Source organism: Salvia miltiorrhiza, chromosome 4, assembly GCF_028751815.1.
Source record: "Salvia miltiorrhiza cultivar Shanhuang (shh) chromosome 4, IMPLAD_Smil_shh, whole genome shotgun sequence".
NCBI classification, from domain to species: domain Eukaryota; kingdom Viridiplantae; phylum Streptophyta; class Magnoliopsida; order Lamiales; family Lamiaceae; genus Salvia; species Salvia miltiorrhiza.
Genome location: NC_080390.1, coordinates 4,626,985 through 4,647,607, shown reverse-complemented (window position 1 = coordinate 4,647,607; position 20,623 = coordinate 4,626,985). Strand labels below are relative to the sequence as shown.

Genomic DNA, 20,623 nt, shown 5'->3' with positions numbered 1-20,623 from the left:
TCAAAAGATACTCAGCACAATCCACCCATAGAAATTCATATATGCTCCAACGATGAGCATAGACACAAACTTGATTCCATAATTGGTGTGTCGTTTTACACCAAAAATATCCGGCAGTCAGTCGGTATGCCCACACTGCGCAGATAGCAGTAAGCAAAATCGTCTCCCAAGGGATCGGTGAGAATTCTCCTAAAATCCAACCTGCAAAGAAACTCCAGAAACGAGATTTATGGGGAAAATATGAGAAAATACTAAATCTAAAAATAAATAAATAAAACCTATAAGAATTGCAATGGTTCTAATATTAAATAAATAAATAAATAGAAAATTCCAACAATTAATAAAAGATTCCAGCAATCAATTAAGTCCACCCTAGCTCAATTATTCCGATCATCGATGCAAAAATAACTTTAATTCATGCAAACAAACCAGTTATAACCACCGAAGACGCTTCTGACGTGATCTTATTTCTCCTTAATTATTCGGTAACCAGGAAGACGCTTCACTAATTACTACCCTAATCGACTGACAACCGTAAGAGACGCTCTATAGGTTTAATGAGCCGACAGCATTAATATCTAGAGAAACCCGATTCAAAACCAATAAACTCTGATGCAGGATTATTGAATTAAGACTGCTTTTCCCTTGACCCTGATGTGTCAATTTACCACTAATCAAACTTAAACCACAATTACGGATGGCCGGTTCAATTGGCTATATAATTAATTCTAACCCAATAAATATTTGCAACTATCTAATGGATTAAAACAATTAATAACATTAAACATGGAGAATTGCAGATGCAAGCATAAAATAAAGTATAAGAACAATTAGATCTCACAGAATAATTTCGCTAGTGCTTCCCTAATCGTTGCCGGAATAAACGAATTTAGTTAGAATTCATAATAATTAAACAAAACAAATAAATAAAGAAATTAACGAAAAGAATGAAAGAAATAAACTGATTAATTGCTTCAAAGTTTCGTCCAATGTCTGCTCCTCCCGAAAAGTTGCGGCTGAAATTGTGTTTTATATCAAAAATCTATAACTAATATATATGTAAAGATAGACTAACCTAATCTAAGGAAATAAAAAAATGGCGTGTAAGCCCTTAACTAATAAAATTAAAACTTGACTAACTAAAGAAAAAGAAAAGAAAAGTGGCGCATGGGCCCACTAGCTAATTAACTAACTTGTCCAATTAACTTAAACCAAAAAATATGACGCTGCATAGCTCACAAAACAAGCTTAAGGTATTTCAACATCTCTCAATTATATTCGCCACTTTAGCAATTCCAAATAGCTCAAATTTCAGCTTGTAAGTGTTCTCAGCAAAACCTCCATCCTTCATAACTTCAAGCTTTCAAAATTCTTCTCAAAACCAAAATCTTTTCTTCAAAATCTATCAAATACCATCAAAATTCATATAAGATCATAATCATATCCAAAAGATGATATTTAACACAAATTAAGCATAGAAAACATACTAAAATCTCCCAAATAAATGCGTATAAATACGCCCAATCAAATCCCCCCACACTTAAACAAAGCTCGCCCTCGAGCACCAAAAAGAACAAAACGACAGGGAAGGAACAAAAGAAGACTCAAAACAGCAAAAACAAAGCTTTGGCAACAATATGCTAGATAATATTCAAAGTCTTAATCATCCACAAACCGCTAACCATGCTCTTGCTCAAAAATCATGCCATGTTCTTCATTCAAGTCAAAATTATGCAAATTCAATCCTGCCTCACCAAGTTCACTCAATTTCTCTCAAAAGACAAATATGGACAGAATAGATTCACACAATTCACAACTTTATGCCTTCAAACACAGCTTGCCCTTATGTCACTATCTCCACCAAAATATGGAACCAATGCACAAATCAAAAGGTCTTGCAATTTGGTTGTAATGGGGCTAGGGTACGTATAGGTGGGATAAACAAGAAAAGGGAATCAAAGAGGCTCAATATGATTGAAAACATGCAAACACACTAAACCGTCCATCAATAAAACTCTAGAGTAGCTCCTCAAAATATCCTCAAAAAATATGCATCAACTCTAACATATACATATAGGGCATAAACATGAATGAATGTATACACAATAGGCCCTTTATTCTCTTTGCACTTTTTCTTTCTTTATCTTTTTTTCTGTTTTCTGTTCTTTTTTTTTTCTTTTTTCTTTTTTTTCTTTTTTTTTTCAACAACATATATATATCCCATAGCATCAATGAATCATCACTCACATACTAAAATGATAGGAGCACTCATCTTCTCATCTCGTCATAATCTAGTGCATTCACATGTTTTCAAGGGACAAAAGCAGGCTAAAATAGGCTTAGGCTTAATATATGTGAGTTTTTAATCCAACAAAACAGGAGCAAATTAGGCACAAACGGGCTCACTAAGGGAAAAGTGAAGGTTCGGATAATATGTTCAGGCCAAACAATGGTTATTCCTAAATGCCTTAATCATTTTCATGCATTAAGTTCTCAAACTCAGTCTTGACTATGGCAACAGGGCAAACCAGAAATTCGGCATTAAAGTTCGAATCAACACTCATCAAAGAAACAATAAGAGCTATTCATGTGTGCTCATTAAGGCTCAATCCTCACAATTTAGTAGGCTTCAAGTAATTTTGATCAAATTTTGCACATTTTTCTCATACAAGAATACCTACGAACATATGCACAATTCCATCACAAGAGCAACAGCCTATCATACCAATTCAATATCTTAATCTCAACTCTTCACATCATCCATCATAAAAATTGCCAAAGAACTCGAAACTGACTCGAAAACCAACAGAGCAACAAAACAAGGACAAACAAAACAAAGACATCCCCCCACACTTAGACAACACAATGTCCTCATTGTGTGGAGAAAAACTAAGAACAAAGACACAAAAACAAAGAAAGCATAAAAGATAAGGAAAAAAAACTAAAATAAAATAAAAACGAAAGAAAACTAAAAAGAACTTCCCTGAAACTGAATCAATCATCAGGTGGTTTCAATTTCCGCTTTGGCAGTTTCACAATTGAAGGCACAATCTGTCCAGTGCTGGTCGGTATGGGCATACCGCGCGACCGATGCCAAGTGCGAACTTCATTGGTGGAGTTCGACTGCACTTTACACCCTTGAATTTCATCATAACATTCTGGTGGTTCTTTATTCATCGTGAATATTTCCAGAATCTCCCTGCCACATTCTGTTTCCTTGTTTTGGGCCAACCTGAAAGGAAAAGGGAAAGGAATTAGTGCTTTAGAATTAGAAATTTTAGATTCAACACTTACCTCGGAAGAAGAGATATTTTCATATTGTTGTGCCTCTTTGACAACTTCATCATTTTGAGCATTTTCTTGCTCTTCCTTCTCTTTTTCATCTTCCATGGGCTTTGGATCGAAGAAGTCTTCCTCACTCATGAAATTCACAGCATAAACATATTCCTTGGGATGTACTTCTTGAGATGGAAGTTTTCCATGATTGGCTTGCAACTTGTTCACTTGAGTGGTGAGTTGAGTGATCTGTGCGCCCATACTACCCAACGCAGCTTGCGTCTCTTGCTGGAAAGCTTGCTGACTTTGCACCAGATTGTTAATAATCTGGCTGCTCTGTGCCAGACTCTGAAGAATATCACTCATACTAGGCTCTGGGCGGTCGGTATGGGCATACCGCCCAGCCTGCGGCTGTGCGCTGGTGAAAAATTCAGGCGAATGACTCCAGCTGAAATTTGGATGATTATCTTTCTGAATTTGAGCTCCAACAAAGCCTCTAACTAAGGAAGTTAGAGCATCGAGTTTCTCATTCACACGTGCATCTTCTGCTCTGTTGACTAGCCTGTACCTATCATCATTCTCATCCTCATATTGTTGACCATTTGAGACCATATCAAAAATCAGTTGTTTTGCTTCATCCATCGTCTTGTTGGTCAAACTTCCTCCACAAGCAGCATCAACAATCCTCCTGTCAAAAGAAGACATACCACGATAAAAATAATTAATGAGCAACTGATAATCAGAAAATCCGTGGTTAGGACATCTATGACATAATTGTTGAAATCTCTCCCAATAATCAGACAAACACTCTTGTTGCCTCTGCTTGATGCTACTAATAGCTATTCTTAGATTTGCAGCCTTTGATTCTGGAAAGAATTTACGCAAGAACTGCTCCTCTAAGTCGTCCCAAGTTCTGATTGATCCAGGCGATAGATCAAACAACCAATCTCGAGCTCTACCCTGCAATGTATGAGGAAAAGTTAGTAATCTTAAATGATCTTCAGTAAAACCTTGAGGGCGTAAAGTAGTGCAAACTAAATCAAATTCAGCCAGATGCTTGTGTGCACTCTCTCGAGGTAGATCACCAAACTTAGGTAGCACTTGAATGAAATCGGGCTTGATTTCAGCATTTTGATTAATTGTGGGCAACACAATGCATAGAGGATGATTTCTCCTGTGGCGGCCCAACTCTCTTATCAATGGTGGTGGTGGCGGAAAATCATCACGGTCATCGTCCCCATCTTCAGACATATTTCAGCTTCAGCTCTAGATCAACATCAAACAAAAATAAAATAAAATAAAAAGGCAAATCGAAATAATAGGAAAATTACTACTTAAAAACCGATCCCCGGCAACGGCGCCAAAATTTGGTGTGTCGTTTTACACCAAAAATATCCGACAGTCAGCCAGTATGCCCACACTGCGCAGACAGCAGTAAGCAAAATCGTCTCCCAAGGGATCGGTGAGAATTCTCCTAAAATCCAACCTGCAAAGAAACTCCAGAAACGAGATTTATGGGGAAAATATGAGAAAATACTAAATCTAAAAATAAATAAATAAAACCTATAAGAATTGCAATGGTTCTAATATTAAATAAATAAATAAATAAATAAATAAATAGAAAATTCCAACAATTAATAAAAGATTCCAGCAATCAATTAAGTCCACCCTAGCTCAATTATTCCGATCATCGATGCAAAAATAACTTTAATTCATGCAAACAAACCAGTTATAACCACCGAAGACGCTTCTGACGTGATCTTATTTCTCCTTAATTATTCGGTAACCAGGAAGACGCTTCACTAATTACTACCCTAATCGACTGACAACCGTAAGAGACGCTCTATAGGTTTAATGAGCCGACAGCATTAATATCTAGAGAAACCCGATTCAAAACCAATAAACTCTGACGCAGGATTATTGAATTAAGACTGCTTTTCCCTTGACCCTGATGTGTCAATTTACCACTAATCAAACCTAAACCACAATTACGGATGGCCGGTTCAATTGGCTATATAATTAATTCTAACCCAATAAATATTTGCAACTATCTAATGGATTAAAACAATTAATAACATTAAACATGGAGAATTGCAGATGCAAGCATAAAATAAAGTATAAGAACAATTAGATCTCACAGAATAATTTCGCTAGTGCTTCCCTAATCGTTGCCGGAATAAACGAATTTAGTTAGAACTCATAATAATTAAACAAAACAAATAAATAAAGAAATTAACGAAAAGAATGAAAGAAATAAACTGATTAATTGCTTCAAAGTTTCGTCCAATGTCTGCTCCTCCCGAAAAGTTGCGGCTGAAATTGTGTTTTATATCAAAAATCTATAACTAATATATATGTAAAGATAGACTAACCTAATCTAAGGAAATAAAAAAAATGGTGTGTAAGCCCTTAACTAATAAAATTAAAACTTGACTAACTAAAGAAAAAGAAAAGAAAAGTGGCGCATGGGCCCACTAGCTAATTAACTCACTTGTCCAATTAACTTAAACCAAAAAATATGACGCTGCATAGCTCACAAAACAAGCTTAAGGTATTTCAACATCTCTCAATTATATTCGCCACTTTAGCAATTCCAAATAGCTCAAATTTCAGCTTGTAAGTGTTCTCAGCAAAACCTCCATCCTTCATAACTTCAAGCTTTCAAAATTCTTCTCAAAACCAAAATCTTTTCTTCAAAATCTATCAAATACCATCAAAATTCATATAAGATCATAATCATATCCAAAAGATGATATTTAACACAAATTAAGCATAGAAAACATACTAAAATCTCCCAAATAAATGCGTATAAATACGCCCAATCAATAATCATATTATAAAGAACTACAATTCAACCATGACTTGTAACTTGTCCTGACATATCCACAAATACTAAATTAGGGCCTCAATAGTGCTCCTAAAATCTCAATATTTTCCCCAATATCTCATATTTATATATATGTATAAACGGGCGCCAATAGCTCACTGGAAGATTAAGTGCAATCTTCAACAAAGACCTATGTAGAAATCAGTCGATGCAATCGAAACTCTGTTCATGAACCAAATCAATTGACTGTAGCATTAGACTATTCCCATAAGTGGGATCTCATCCATTAGAACCTATGGATTACCACTTTACACACCATTCACGAAACATCTTTCACCATTATCTAAAAGCAATGTTGCAATATGCTCTCAGCAATTCCAAAATAGAAAGAGAAAATCCAAATATTAGGAAGAAAGCAGCAAATTGAGGTAGGGTTAGGCATCAACAGTTGAAAATATAAAAACCCTTAATTCTATCTCCATATGGTCGCATTTCATTTGTAGGTATGCTTTTTTTCGTATTTTGTTAAATGTAAAAAATTCTGGAGATATCTGAGTTGCGAGGCCTAATGCAGACTAACAATTAAAGAGGCAGACTAAGGAGAAGAAATGAGCTAATTATAGGACTAAGAGAGCTGGGAACAGGTAGAAGAAGAATGAAGAGGCTCTCCAGTTTCTTATTTTTCGAGCTGGCTTACCTTAGAGACGGGTGGCGCTGCGGCGGCGAGAGGGAGAGGGCGGAGAATAGAGGCGGCGAGATGCAGAGTGAAGAGATGGGGAGAGATGCGGACGAATTGGGGGAATGGGTAGCTAATTAAGTTTTTTTTTTTTAATTAGAATTATATTGGGAAAATAGAGTTAGTCACATATATATATGAGTAAAAATTTAAAATGCCCACTTCCTTATCTTTTTTTGTAAAAATGCCCTCTCTTATTATACAAAGCTTCTATGCCCTATTGTTTAAGTACCCTTTGATTTGATGGATTTGCTTGATTTTTTGTGAAAGTCTTACACATTTGACCGATTTGACAGCTATCAATCATAAAAGTCAACGATTTGACAGCTATCAGTCAAGAGTACATATGACCGGTGGGTGGCCGGACACATGATTTTACCGGCCGGACACATAATTTACCGGTCGGACACATGATTTTATCGGTCCGATCATGTGTCCGACCGATAAAATCATGTGTCCGGCCGGCCGGACACATAATCTAGCCACCCAAAGTGGTAATCCATAATCAAAAGATACTCAGCACAATCCACCCATAGAAATTCAGATATGCTCCAACGATGAGCATAGACACAAACTTGATTCCATAATCATATTATAAAGAACTACAATTCAACCATGACTTGTAACTTGTCCTGACATATCCACAAATACTAAATTAGGGCCTCAATAGTGCACCTAAAATCTCAATATTTTCCCCAATATCTCATATTTATATATATGTATAAACGGGCGCCAATAGCTCACTGGAAGATTAAGTGCAATCTTCAACAAAGACCTATGTAGAAATCAGTCGATGCAATCGAGACTCTGTTCATGAACCAAATCAATTGACTGTAGCATTAGACTATTCACATAAGTGGGATCTCATCCATTAGAACCTATGGATTACCACTTTACACACCATTCACGAAACATCTTTCACCATTATCTAAAAGCAATGTTGCAATATGCTCTCAGCAATTCCAAAATAGAAAGAGAAAATCCAAATATTAGGAAGAAAGCAGCAAATTGAGGTAGGGTTAGGCATCAACAGTTGAAAATATAAAAACCCTTAATTCTATCTCCATATGGTCGCATTTCATTTGTAGGTATGCTTTTTTTTGTATTTTGTTAAATGTAAAAAATTCTGGAGATATCTGAGTTGCGAGGCCTAATGCAGACTAACAATTAAAGAGGCAGACTAAGGAGAAGAAATGAGTTAATTATAGGACTAAGAGAGCTGGGAACAGGTAGAAGAAGAATGAAGAGGCTCTCCAGTTTCTTATTTTTCGAGCTGGCTTACCTTAGAGACGGGTGGCGCTGCGGCGACGAGAGGGAAATGGCGGAGGATAGAGGCGGCGAGATGCAGAGTGAAGAGATGGGGAGAGATGCGGACGAATTGGGGGAATGAGTAGCTAATTAAGTTTTTTTTTTAATTAGAATTATATTGGGAAAATAGAGTTAGTCACATATATATATGAGTAAAAATTTAAAATGCCTACTTCCTCATCTTTTTTTGTAAAAATGTCCTCTCTTATTATACAATGCTTCTATGCCCTATTCTTTAAGTACCCTTTGATTTGATGGATTTGCTTGATTTTTTGTGAAAGTCTTACACATTTGACCGATTTGACAGCTATCAATCATAAAAGTTAACGATTTGACAGCTATCAGTCAAGAGTACATATGATCGGTGGGTGGCCGGACACATGATTTTACCGGCCGGACACATAATTTACCGACCGGACACATGATTTTTATCGGTCCGGGGGGTCTCGAATAGGTGTATGGGGGGGGGGGGGAAATACACCTATAGGCTATTTTTCTAACTATCTACTGACCTCAATCAGAGGGATCTCAGTCAGAGATTAAAACGAAACTTTACACGCAAACTAAGACTCCTGTTTTACTGAAATCAGTTTTGACCAACAGGGTTGACGACTGATACTGAAAGCTCTTCAGTAATGAGTTATCAGTTAAGTTGCTGGAACTTAACTGATTCAAATAAGGGCTTCAGTCGTGTTTGCAAAGATAGAGATGATATCGCTCTTCCTTACTATCAGAGGATAGTTCAGTCAGATTGATATCATACGCAGCGGAAATTAAACTTAGTTTCGCAATAGCCTCGCTAGAGCAAGTTGTTGGATTAAGGTTTCTCTTTGCTGTTAGTCAGTGTTCAGTTTTATCAATTGAAATAGCACAAGTAAGAATGTAAAACTGAAAGGTGTAAATAACACAGAGACTTTTACGTGGTTCGGAAAAACCCTTTCCTACATCCACGGCTGGTTGATCAGACCAACAATCCACTCCGCAAGTGCTTGCCTGGTGCACTGCAAACCGTACCCGTGTGCTTGCCTGGTGCACACAACCGTAAACTGAAGATAACCCCTCTTCAGCACCCACACACCTCGCGTAGGATTTCCCTGCTAAGCACACCTCGTGCTCAGACTTTTCACTCAGAGTTCAGAGTACCTTCCTGAACTCCGAATCACTCAAACACTCTTATGGGGGAGAGGTTTTAAACGAGTGCCAACTATACTTACAAAGAACAAGTTCTTTGAAGCAAGTTTGACCTTTGGCTTCTGGGTAAACAGATATATGCCTAGGGTCTAAGAGAATGTATGTAATCAGCAGTGACTGATTTTGGCTTTGGAATTCTCTTCTTCGATTCAAGCTTTGGGCGTTTAAGCTTTAGGCTGAGTAGCAATTTCGGCAGAGCTTCAGCTTATGTCGTTGAATCGGTGAAGATTGAAGTGATCCTCGAGCGTTATTTGTAGGAGAACTCTTGAATAGATCCGTTGGCGTAAATCGTCCTCAAGATTTCTTCCGTTGGAGAGCAATTCGAATTTGGGCTGAGGCTTCAATCTTCGAGGTTCCTTGTCTGTGTGGAAACGACTCTCTTTGATGGACAAGAGATGTGACATCTCTGAAAAGTAACCACCATATAGGAATGACCTCTGCAGAGATAAGATATTGAGATCTCTGCATTTAATGCGGCTGTACTTGTGCGTACGTGGATTCCTCTGAACGTTGGAAGATCAGTCCTAGGAGGAATGTTCAACTGATACTTGACTTTAGTATCAGTCCATTGTGCGCATTAAATAATCAGTCTTCAACTAATTCTTCAACTGATACTTCAGTTGGTATCTGCGGTCTTCAGTCTTCGTTCTTCAGTCTTCAGTCTTCAGTCTTCGACACCGCAACTAAACTAGAAACGAACTCTAACACTTGAGTTCTAAAACGATTCTAGTCTATTACAAATAAGTCCTATGAATTTTGGTATCATCAAAACAAGGGTTAGAATATTCCACAAGGTTCCCAACAATTTTTATTATTTTTTTTTATCAATAATTTTTGTTTTCTTGTTATCTGTTTGAAATAATTTAATTGCAACTTAAGATATATAGTCTAAATTAATTGAGTACCATTAACTTCGAACTCATTCATACCATTTCATTCAAATTTTATTGCATTGATGAAATTTCTAAATAACTACATAAATTTAAATTTTCATGAATTGCTTAAAAAACAAACTAGTTATTCAAGGTATATATTATATACGTATAATAAAATTTCATAATAAATAGGATTAATTAATAATTAAAATATATGCTAAATCTGATGTAAGTATAAATCATTAGAAATATAAGAGAATAATTATTATAGATATACTCGTATGTACATATATATACATTACCATTAATTTACATAAATCCTATAGTTTAGTATTAATAATATTGGAAAAATTGCACCTAAATACACAAACATTGCTAAAAATTCATATTTGACGCGAAGTTAGGATTTTACATTTTAATACACCAACTTTCGTTGTTGTCCAAATTTGACACGACTTAATTCTTAAAAATTCAAAAAAAAACCCTTTTTGTAAATAATTATACAAAGACTCACTTATGTTATAATTTGAGACATTTAAACCAAAACAAGATATTTCCTTATGATGTTTTCTTTTAAACCATTTTAGGCGCGGATCAAAGATTAAAAGAAAACATCATAAGGAAATATCTTGTTTTGGTTTAAATGTCCCAAACAATAACATAAGTGGGTCTTTGTATATTTATTTACAAAAAAGGGTTACTTTTTGAATTTTTAAGAATTAAGTCATGTCAAATTTAGACAACAACGAAAGTTTGTGTATTAAAATGTAAAATTCTAACTTCGCGTCAAATATGAATTTTTGACAAAATTTGTGTATTTTCATGCAATTATCCCAATAATATTTTATTTAAAAAATAGATTTTAAATACTCTCTCTCCTCTCCTCTCCACTACAGAGACGTGAACTCTCTCTATTCTGTAAATCTCTCTTTCTTTCTCTCTCTTCTGTAAATCTCTCTCTCTTTCTCTTCTTCATCCTGTAACTTCGCTGACCCGTGTCCCCTGCCGTCCGATTACTCTCGCTGTCGCCTGTACAGTATTTCCCCCTTCAACCTCCACCCACCCAGCTCTTCCTTCCTCGTCTTGGCTGAAGATTCATTAACAACCAAAATAGAAAGCGAAAAATGTCTAGTGATTCTGAGCTTCTTCGGCAGCTGCCGCAACAACATCTGCAATCCATTCTGCCTCGATATATGGGATCCCTTCGAGGGATTTCTTCTCTCCAACCTCCCCTCCACCGCCCGTGAGACTACCGCGGTGAGCCGATGGCCGACGTGTGTTCAAGGTTGATGTTCCCGCACTGAAGAAAGAGGACACAAATATTCAATATGGATTCTTCAGAAAAATAAAAAATGTGAAACAAATTAAGTAAACTAGTACAAAATAATCCTTCAGACGAAAAAGTTTTTAAAAAATACCTCAAAGCTATTTGGCTATTTCATACCTATATAGTCCATAGTTTGACATGTCTTCATCCAAGCCACACACCAATTCCTAAGCTCAAAGCGGTAACCCGAATGGTTTGTTCAAGGGCCGACGTGTCCGCATCCTAGAGGCGATGTGTAGTGCGAAGGGTGTAGGTAAGACATTTCCGAAAAAAGGTATACATTCAAATCGTTGCTTCCTTTAATGCATTGTGTTTCGGCTTCTATTAATTTGTAGCAAACCCTCACGTGATCTATCAGGTTCAAACCCAAGACAACCTATATCTATTCTTGTCTCTTCTCTTCATTTTTCAAATCTTAAAACTTTAAAATAGGCCCCCACTCTCACATCGTAGAGGTAGAGAGAGACGTTAAGTGGTCGAGTTGTTTGATTTATGAAAGTTTACATAACAAGATAACAGGTGAGGATCCAATCCCACATTTATAGTTTCTAAAGTGTGTGGTAATATCCAGAGATAAAAACAAACACATCATATCATATGTCTATCACTATTAAACAAGTTATACAAATAATATACAGAAGAGGTCACAATATGGGATATGCATATTTGGGGCAAGTTGCATCACTTAACTGAACAATTGGAGATGGGGTGGGGGGGACCATTGTCGTGTGAAACACAATACAAAAAACAATAAAAGGTGAGTATAAATACATATTGCTAAAAGAATAAAAATATATGCCTCGTCACTCTCTACCTGTCAATTCAATGACTGCCTCCTGCACAAGCTCTTCCACCAATTTCACTTCAATTTCCTTACCTAAATTATCCACCTCCAATCTCAAATGATCCACCCACCCACTGCCCACCACCTCCTTCCTCACCACCCTCTCAACCACCAGGCTGTTGTCGTCCCCACCATCGCATTTCACCTCACTAGAAAACCAAGCACTCATCCGAGCCCACACCTCCTCCAACATTGTTGATGATGCACTGTCCAATATGTTTGTGTGGGACTCCATACATGGAATGGCTCGTTGGGCGGTACCCGGCCCGTATCCTGCTACCTCCACTAGCACTGCATTTACGCAATCAAACACAAGCTTTTGCATTGATCTCTTTTGCCTCCTTTTCGCCTCATGCACTGTATCCTTGTCATTTAGATCAATGTACTTGTCTCTTAACAATGGGTTCAGAGGGCTTTCAGGTGAGTGCCATCTTGCCAAAAATGAGTTCGACAGCACCTCACCCTGTAGCCCAGCTACAGATAGTAATGTCTCGACTAGGAGAACCCACTCTCTTGCTCCTTCTTCTGTTCCTTGGGCAATTGAGGATTCCTTCATGGGGTATGATGAAGCTGTGTCCATGCACGAATCGTCCCATGATAGTGTGCGAGCAATGGAACCAATAGGTGGTGACTTGTCAATCAAGTTCGAACTAATTGCATTAAGTGGCATCTCATATCCTGAAAAAGATGGTCGGACAAAATAATTAACAACGAATACTGTCGGGAAGGGAAAATGCAGCAATTGCAAAATTCAGGCAACATCAATTGTACCATGTTGATCAGGCTTGCCATAATGGGGAAACACTTTCATCGTGCGATCACACTCCTCAAAGGGTGGATCTAAAACGGATATTGGACTAGGCTGGTCCTGATTTTCAGTGAGATTTCCAGATACATTTGGTTCTGACACAGAAAACTCTGCCTGCAAATGTTGGAACACATGATAAGTCTACACTGACAGTTTAAATAAACTAAATATATTGGTAATCAAAACTTATAAAAAGAAGAGTAGCATCCTGCAATACTAAGTACTCAAAAATAGCAAGAAAAAAGCCACTTTTGACAAATACCAACAGATTTGCATATGACCAGTAAGGTAGTAAGGCAAAGCTTTAGGCAAAATTAATAAACATACATCACAAGTTACTTAGGGACTCTATATATTTCTTTCCTCACTAGCTACATCTCTACTATTTATCATCTTGATAGACTCTCTAAGCAATTCTTCCCTGTCATTGGTCCCACCCATGATCCTATAACTTCTTAATGATCACCAAATAGCCAAGCCAGTTCTCGATTTTTGCAAAAACTCTATATGTTCTCCCATGAAAACAGTACAATTATCATCTTGATGGAAGCCATAAGAATTTTCTTCAGGATTTAAGAGAATCTTAAAGAAAATGGGTGTAGAAAGTCCAAAGAAGCACTTAGGTGCGAGTGAAGAAGCACTTAGGTGCAAGTGATTGATACAGCTAGGCATCCTGTAACTTATTTCATGTAACTAATTTTGCACCTGTAACACACACATAGTATGCATCAAGAAGATAAACAGTTGAAGCAGTCATGCATATTACATGATGAAATTACCTCCGGAGATATCAGGCCCTGCTTGAAAATTAGATTTGAAGATGATTTAATTGATGGCTCAAGCAGATCAGCTGGTACAGAGTCATGACCCTTGTCAATAAGACTTTCAGTTTTACCACTGACAATGTCTCCAGGACAAGAGCGGCATTCATCTTTGGTATCAAATGCAAGGAAATTTTCTTTACTAGCCTTTTTGTTCCTTGAGGAGAAAAAGCTTGAAACTTTCCCTTTGAATGATGATTTGGGACTTCTTACCTTTCTGTCCTCCTTCGAAACTTCTATTTTATCCTTCTGAGAAACTGAAACATCAGCATGTAGCCCAGTTCCTAACTTATTAGATGATACAGGCAGAGACTTTGACCTCGTGAGATTTATCGTTGAACTATCCACATTTCTGTTTGTCCTCTGTTCACTGAATAAGAGAGAATTTACATCCTTGGATTCTTGATTGGAACTGCCTTCTTCCCCAGGTGAAGATACCTTCTTTGTCTCCGAAAGAGCAAGCATTTCACCCAATGTACTGGAGCTTCTCCGAACATGTCTTTGTTCTTGACAGCTCCCACTAGATGCCATCATGGCCCACCTTTCAGAAAGACGTTTCTTTGCTTCTCTGCAAACTGACGACTCTGGAGAATAAGATGCTCTACTAAAAGAGGACGATGAATATGGACTGCCAAGCCTATTGACATAATCCCAGGAGTGCCTAGATACAGGTGACACAGCTTCTGAATCACTGAGATTACCAGCTGGATACTCAATTTCTGATCTATTGAATGAGCTTTCATCAGCGACGTAGCCATTAGAAAACACTGACGAAATCAAGGTTTCATCTCTGTGGTGCCTACCAAGTTTTTCACGCATTTGCTGGGTAATTGCTTTTGCAACTTCTCTCGATTCTTGATTTTCATTGTCTTCTTCGTCCCCGAAAAACTCTTCACCATGCACCCTTGCTGACTGGGATTGTGGAGAGCCCACAGCCTTATCATCAAGTATTTTTCCCAGGCTTGGTTTCAGAACAACTATTCGAGTCGGTTGAGTAGGATTTTCATAATTCTTCCAACTTGCAGAAGGGGAATTTCCCAGATGGCCTTTTTCCAAGCCATTCAGCTGAACAAAGGCACACTTTTCCATTTGTTTTTCTTCTCTATTCCCAGCTCCAGCAGCATCAAGACTCCCAGCCATCTTTGAAGGTCTAAGAACAGTGATACGCTTTGTCTCGGGCGGAGGAGGGATGGACTGCAGATTGTAAAGTTGCTGTGAAAACGCGGAATTTGGTTCTTGCAGACACTTAAGAAATAAGTCTTTATTGGAATTCAAAACTTCTAACGCGTCTTGAAATTGCTTAGATTGGCGAAGTTTTTCATCCATAGACAGGCGTTTTGCTTCAACAAATTTCTGACGAACAAAAGCCATCTTTCTGTCCTTTGTAGTTTCATCATATCTTCCCTTACGTGTTGGTTTTTTTGATTGCTGCCATATTTCATAAACATCCTTGAATTCATCTGGCTCCACATAATGAAAAAATCCATTCTGTTGTTCCCAGTTACTCATAGGTATCTCTGAATGACGTCGAGGATGACCTCCTTTAGAATGGTTTCTTTGCGTTGCTGAGCCAGGTTCCTGTTGTGGAAGGGAATCAAGCCCCATCAACTTCGCAACTAAATTAGGTGGACTACGTCTGGAATCCACTTCTTTACACATCTCTTGCGCAATGAGCATCTTCACAGGCGTCACATTTGTTCTTTTGTTTAAAAAAGTTTCTGGATATTCAGATACAATCTGCAATCCACACGCCAGAATAAAATATATCGTCCATGCAAAATCTGGAAAACATATGGGGATAATTATCCATAAAGTTCTCTAATTCAGACATAGAGACAGTTCAGTTACCACTTTTTCTTCAATTTGATCAAGGGAAGGGCCCATACTTGATACATCTGATCTGCTCCTTGAGACAGGCGAACCTGCAAATAAATGGAAACTATGTAAGTTAGCAAAGATCACATTATGGTCTACTAAAGAAATGCTACTAAAAATGTAGCTTCAATGGGCCGTTTAGGAAAGAAGATAAATAAGTTGAGGGAGGCCCTAAAGAAAGGCATATCGCCCAGAATTTTAGATGTTCAAAATAGAGCAACTAAGAATTGGATGCTAAAATTGTGATTCATATCAGCAACAAATTTAAAACCCAGCAACCGTTTCCAAAATAATTAGGTAAGATTCAAAAACATACAATCGATCAGAATAAAAGTCACAGGAAAATTACATTTAGGGGCCAAAAAACCCTTAAAAGATAATTCTGCAACAGAAATAATTCATCCAGTGATGAGAACTCTAGAATTCAGTAAGGAAAATATAAAACGTAAAAGAAATTTCAAGTGGAACGAGTGTACACCATCTCGGTGCGGTTTATCAGTGAGAAGCCTGTCTGCAGATATCCCAATGTTCAACTCGAACAGGTTTACCATTCTTCCCAAGCATCCTGGATATGTCTTTTCAAAGTTGCGACTTTTGTGATTGTTTGAAGTACCATTCATCTCAATACCTGTAAAAATAATATCTAAACCATGGAGTATTAGATAAGAAAAAAGGCGGATTCCTCTGTATATCACAGTACCTCAAAAGCAAGAAAGCAATACCCAGAAGAAAAGGTAGATATCCAGCAAGGAAAGGACTTCAGGAATCTGCAGCTTTCAATCTGAAAGCAGAAAAGCAACTTTAGAAAAAAATTAACCACCGCCGCTAGAGAAACCCCCCATCACCCAGAAAAGTATAATTGTGAAAAAAAAAATGGCAAGCAAACGAACGGAAATTAAAAGATTTGCCTTGAAAGGACCAAATCTAGAACACCCAAATTGGCAATGTTAAAGAGAAAGAAGCACAAATTGAGGGTGATAAAGGAAACAAAATAAAGCTCATTGCTCTGAAACAGAAAACTACGAAATGTTAACACTAAACTTCACATCAATAGGCTGCATCAGTGAACAAACTCCACTTTTCCACCCACACAAAAAGAAAAAAAGAAAAAGAAAAATGTAACCAAAAAAGGAACTTCAAATACGAAAAATAAGCCGCATTCTTTAAGGCTATGAAACTAAGAAGATCAATTTGCTCCAGTAGTTTAAAATTGTGTTGTCGTGTAGGAAGAGGAAGCCTCGTGTGTTGTTGAACCTATTGAAAATTTTGGGAAGATACCTGTTGCAGAAGAAGTGAAGTGTGAGTAGACGCATGCTCAAAGATCAGATCGTTGACAACAATATTGGGAGATATTTCATATCGCTTTGGTTTAACGGAAATCAGAATTCATCGTGCTATTCAATATTGTTCTAAGTAAATGGACACTATGCATTTTGGTGGGTCAATACGATTCCCATTAAGAAAAAGAGATCACTCTGGTTGTGGTTGATGAACTCATGTCATGGTCACAAAATTAAAGAAGGCCACGGTTGAGAAAGGAAATCACTTGAAACAAAGTCAAATGGTTTTACTTATTTTAAATTATTTTAAATCTTTCTCTCATCCAAACAAATTTTCAAGAACTTATGATTAAAGACAAAAAGCTTGATCCTGCAAAATATGTGTGTTTATCAAACTATACGAAACAAGATATATCCTCATTAAGTGACAGTTGATCTATATAGGATGCCACATGAATAGATCATATTATATCCTATGCAAGTAGTATATAATGCAAACCTTGCAGCAACTCATAAATATGCAAATCAAACAAGTCGTAAATTGAGACATACTTGTATGTTCGATCCAACTGCCCTTCCTCGACTGCAAGATCTGCATCAGCTTGTGTTGACAAAATAACCACTGTTTTGAATATTCTACCATAAAGCAATCTCCATTCCAAGGCAGTTTGCTGAACAGGTCCACTAACAAACATAATCAGCACAACATCACCCAAATTCCTCCTCCATCGAATAAGATTCCCAATCTCATAATTTACTGTCCCCGATTCCTCAACTCCAAGATGCATAGAAGTCAGTTTCCGAGGCACAAATTCCTTTCTATCAGCAACACTCGCGACCATATTCTGCTTATGCATCTCCACCTCCATCAACTCCGGGGGCTGATACCCGATTGCAATCAAGTCTTCCAGCCACGACAGGGTTAATTTCACATCATTCTCATTCCAAAACCCTTCTTTCTCCATGGAATAACTCAAGTTTACTAATTTCCCAAACAGTGTTTTCTTTTCACATCTCCAATCAACCAAAAACTTTATCAACCGTCCTACGTTCACATGAAGATCTTTCTCTTCTACGAAAGGGAATGATTCAGTCCTATCTTGCCTATGAACAGTCGGGGGATAAACTACGACATAACCACCAATCTCCCACAACACCCTCTGCCCCCAATACCCTCTCAACACATCAGACGCCATTGTACTCACAGACACAGGAAGCATCAAACCCCAAAATGCATCATAATGAAACAATGTATTGAAAGAATTCAACGGCACCATTATACCTGCAGACGTGGCCACTTTTGGAGCATGCTCATCGAACCTTATGTCAAACGCCTCCGGTCCCCCCTTCCTAGTTGCATAAAAGATCGAATCCACATTCGGCAACCCATTAGATATACCCTGCTGTATGTACTGCTTCCCTCCAGAGACCTCAGAGTAGAACTCCTCATGGCCAACTTGACCTACATTCTCCAATGGCAGCCCTCTCGGCCAAACCGACCTCTGCCCAAAATGCACATACGGATTCACAACGGTCCTGTTCGAATTCCCATCACTATACTGCAAAATCCTCTGCTGCTTCACCACTGCACTCCCTAAATCAAGATCAAAGTGCTTCCCAAGATCGCCACCAATCACTTCACCACGATCGTCCGCATCAAAAATCCTCTTTGCACCGTGCTGGATCGCGAAAAGATACCCTACACTCTTCCTCACGTAAGAATCATAGGGCAAATAATCCACCACTCTAAACCCTAAATCCGCTTGTTGATCCAATGACAAGAATATTGCACCCTTCAAGCTCCAATCTTTAGGGGTTTTCGAGTTCCCCACAGCTAAAACTTGCCAGCCTTTAGTTCTGACGAGATTTTGGAGTGGAATTGAGGGATAATCGGAGACGGAGACTATAATCCACAGCTCTGAGTGGAATGAGGAGTAGGGAGAGGACTTATCCAGAATAGGGTGTATAGAATTGAAATTAGGTTTAGGGATTTTGAGTTTGTGCGGAATTTGGGAATTCTGGGAGCAGAAGAGGGGAGTGGAGGTGTGGAAGAAGAAGAAAAATGCTGCAACTGTGAAGGTGAAGATGGTGATTATGAACAATTTGAAGGAGTTGTCGGAAGCCCATGTGGAGAAATCGAGACTTTTGGTATGGGAGAAGAGTGGGATTTTGTTGGAAGTTTTGAGATTGAGAGGGTAATAATGGGGTTTTGAGGATTTAGTGGAGGGGTGATCTTGGACGATCATTTGATTAATATCAGTTATGAGGATTCAATTCAACCACTGTAATTCTTTCTTTTTTTCTCACACACACACACGCGCAGAGTGAAGTGGTGAATTGGTGTAGGATGTAGGTTTTGGAGCTTGAGCTGCAACAACAATTGGCAGCAAGTGATCATGAAGAGGAATCTGTATCGGTTTTGTCGCCGACAGCCGACAGTTTTGTTTTTTTTTTTCTTTGACCGGGAGAGTTGGAGAGGAGAGCAGTGAGGTTTGAACCCAACCGGAGACCTCACTGTTCACATATAGGAAGTCGCACCGTTTGGTGTCCCCTTGGGAACACAATTTTGTTTGTTAAAATAGGCATCAAATGCAAAATTTCAACTAGGGTAAATTTTGATGAGTAATTTCTTTTAATTAATTAATTTTTTTATTTTTGGAATAAAAAAAATACTAAGAAAAAAAAAAACTTAAAAATTAATTATAAGAATTAAAAAAAAAAAACAAAGATTTAGCGTTAAACTCTTCACTCACTTTCAACCATATTCTTCTTTCCTAACATCACTTGCCAATTCTAGCGACCCGTTTCTAGCGGACTGATTCTGGCGAGAATCGTCATCCACTTGCACCCTTTTTCGGCGAGACTCGTCCATCACTTGCCCTTCCCTCCCTCTTTCCGTTGAGTCTCTTCCTCTTGATCTCCTATATTTTTCAGTTTTTATGTTGAAATGTTTTGAAGATGAAGTTTATGAAAAATTTGGGCAAAACTAGATGATAGGAAAATGTATTAATATGTTTTTAATGTTTAATTCGGTAGATTTATTAGAGATGTTATAGTATTTGTGAAGTACATTGTTTTATTATAATTATTGATTTAAGATTTGTTGTTCTTGGTTACACGAAAATATGCATGTTTACACATAAAATTTTATACTTACACACAAATTTTGACCATACACACAAAATTCACCTCTACATGATTTTTTTAAAATTTTCTTAGACAAAATGTGTGTAACAGTAAATGTTATCCTGGTACATGATTTTTAGACGATAATGTTTGTAACAGTGTAATTTGCATTGTTACATACATTTTCGGGCGATAATGTGTGTAACATACAAAATTTATATTGTTACACACATTTTCGGATGATAACGTGTGTAACATGCGAATTTTATATTATTACACATATTTGCGGGCAAAATTGTGTGTAAAATGCATGTAAATACGTTTATTTT

At 37.5% G+C, this 20,623-nt stretch overlaps 2 protein-coding genes across 4 annotated transcripts in view; both read right to left on the bottom strand.

Annotated features, from left to right (window-relative positions):
• LOC131022324 (probable glycosyltransferase STELLO1) overlaps positions 1 to 19,574 on the bottom strand; it is a 41,218-nt gene extending 21,644 nt beyond the window's left edge. Inside the window, exons 1-2 of the mRNA XM_057951773.1 lie at positions 17,721 to 19,574; positions 17,088 to 17,166 (exon numbers count right to left, since the gene is read on the bottom strand). Coding sequence (XP_057807756.1) covers positions 17,088 to 17,166; positions 17,721 to 19,414 — 1,773 coding nt within the window. The 5' untranslated portion in view covers positions 19,415 to 19,574. The remainder of the gene's footprint in view (positions 1 to 17,087; positions 17,167 to 17,720) is intronic.
• On the bottom strand, positions 12,061 to 17,049 carry LOC131022323 (uncharacterized). 3 transcript variants are annotated; one of them, XM_057951772.1, is made up of 6 exons: positions 16,589 to 17,049; positions 16,367 to 16,516; positions 15,862 to 15,935; positions 13,972 to 15,750; positions 13,156 to 13,306; positions 12,061 to 13,062 (listed from the first exon to the last, which is right to left on the bottom strand). In XM_057951772.1, the coding sequence occupies exons 2-6, from the start codon at positions 16,506 to 16,508 to the stop codon at positions 12,344 to 12,346; spliced, it is 2,865 nt and encodes a 954-aa protein (XP_057807755.1). In that variant the 5' UTR covers positions 16,509 to 16,516; positions 16,589 to 17,049; the 3' UTR covers positions 12,061 to 12,343. The 3 variants fall into 3 exon arrangements, with proteins under 3 accessions (XP_057807755.1, XP_057807753.1, XP_057807754.1); XM_057951770.1 differs by having other exon boundaries at positions 16,367 to 16,531; positions 16,611 to 17,049; XM_057951771.1 differs by having other exon boundaries at positions 16,611 to 17,049.
• Positions 19,575 to 20,623: the final 1,049 nt, after the last annotated feature.

What these genes read in the sequence shown, in the direction of transcription:
- LOC131022323 (XM_057951772.1), bottom strand. Translation starts at nt 16,508, where the DNA reads ATGAATGGTACTTCAAACAATCACAAAAGTCGCAACTTTGAAAAGACA. An exon ending in TGATAAACCGCACCGAGATG is followed by an intron (nt 15,936 to 16,366) that starts GTGTACACTCGT and finishes ATTTATTTGCAG; the next exon opens with GTTCGCCTGTCTCAAGGAGC. An exon ending in ATCAAATTGAAGAAAAAGTG is followed by an intron (nt 15,751 to 15,861) that starts GTAACTGAACTG and finishes TGTGGATTGCAG; the next exon opens with ATTGTATCTGAATATCCAGA.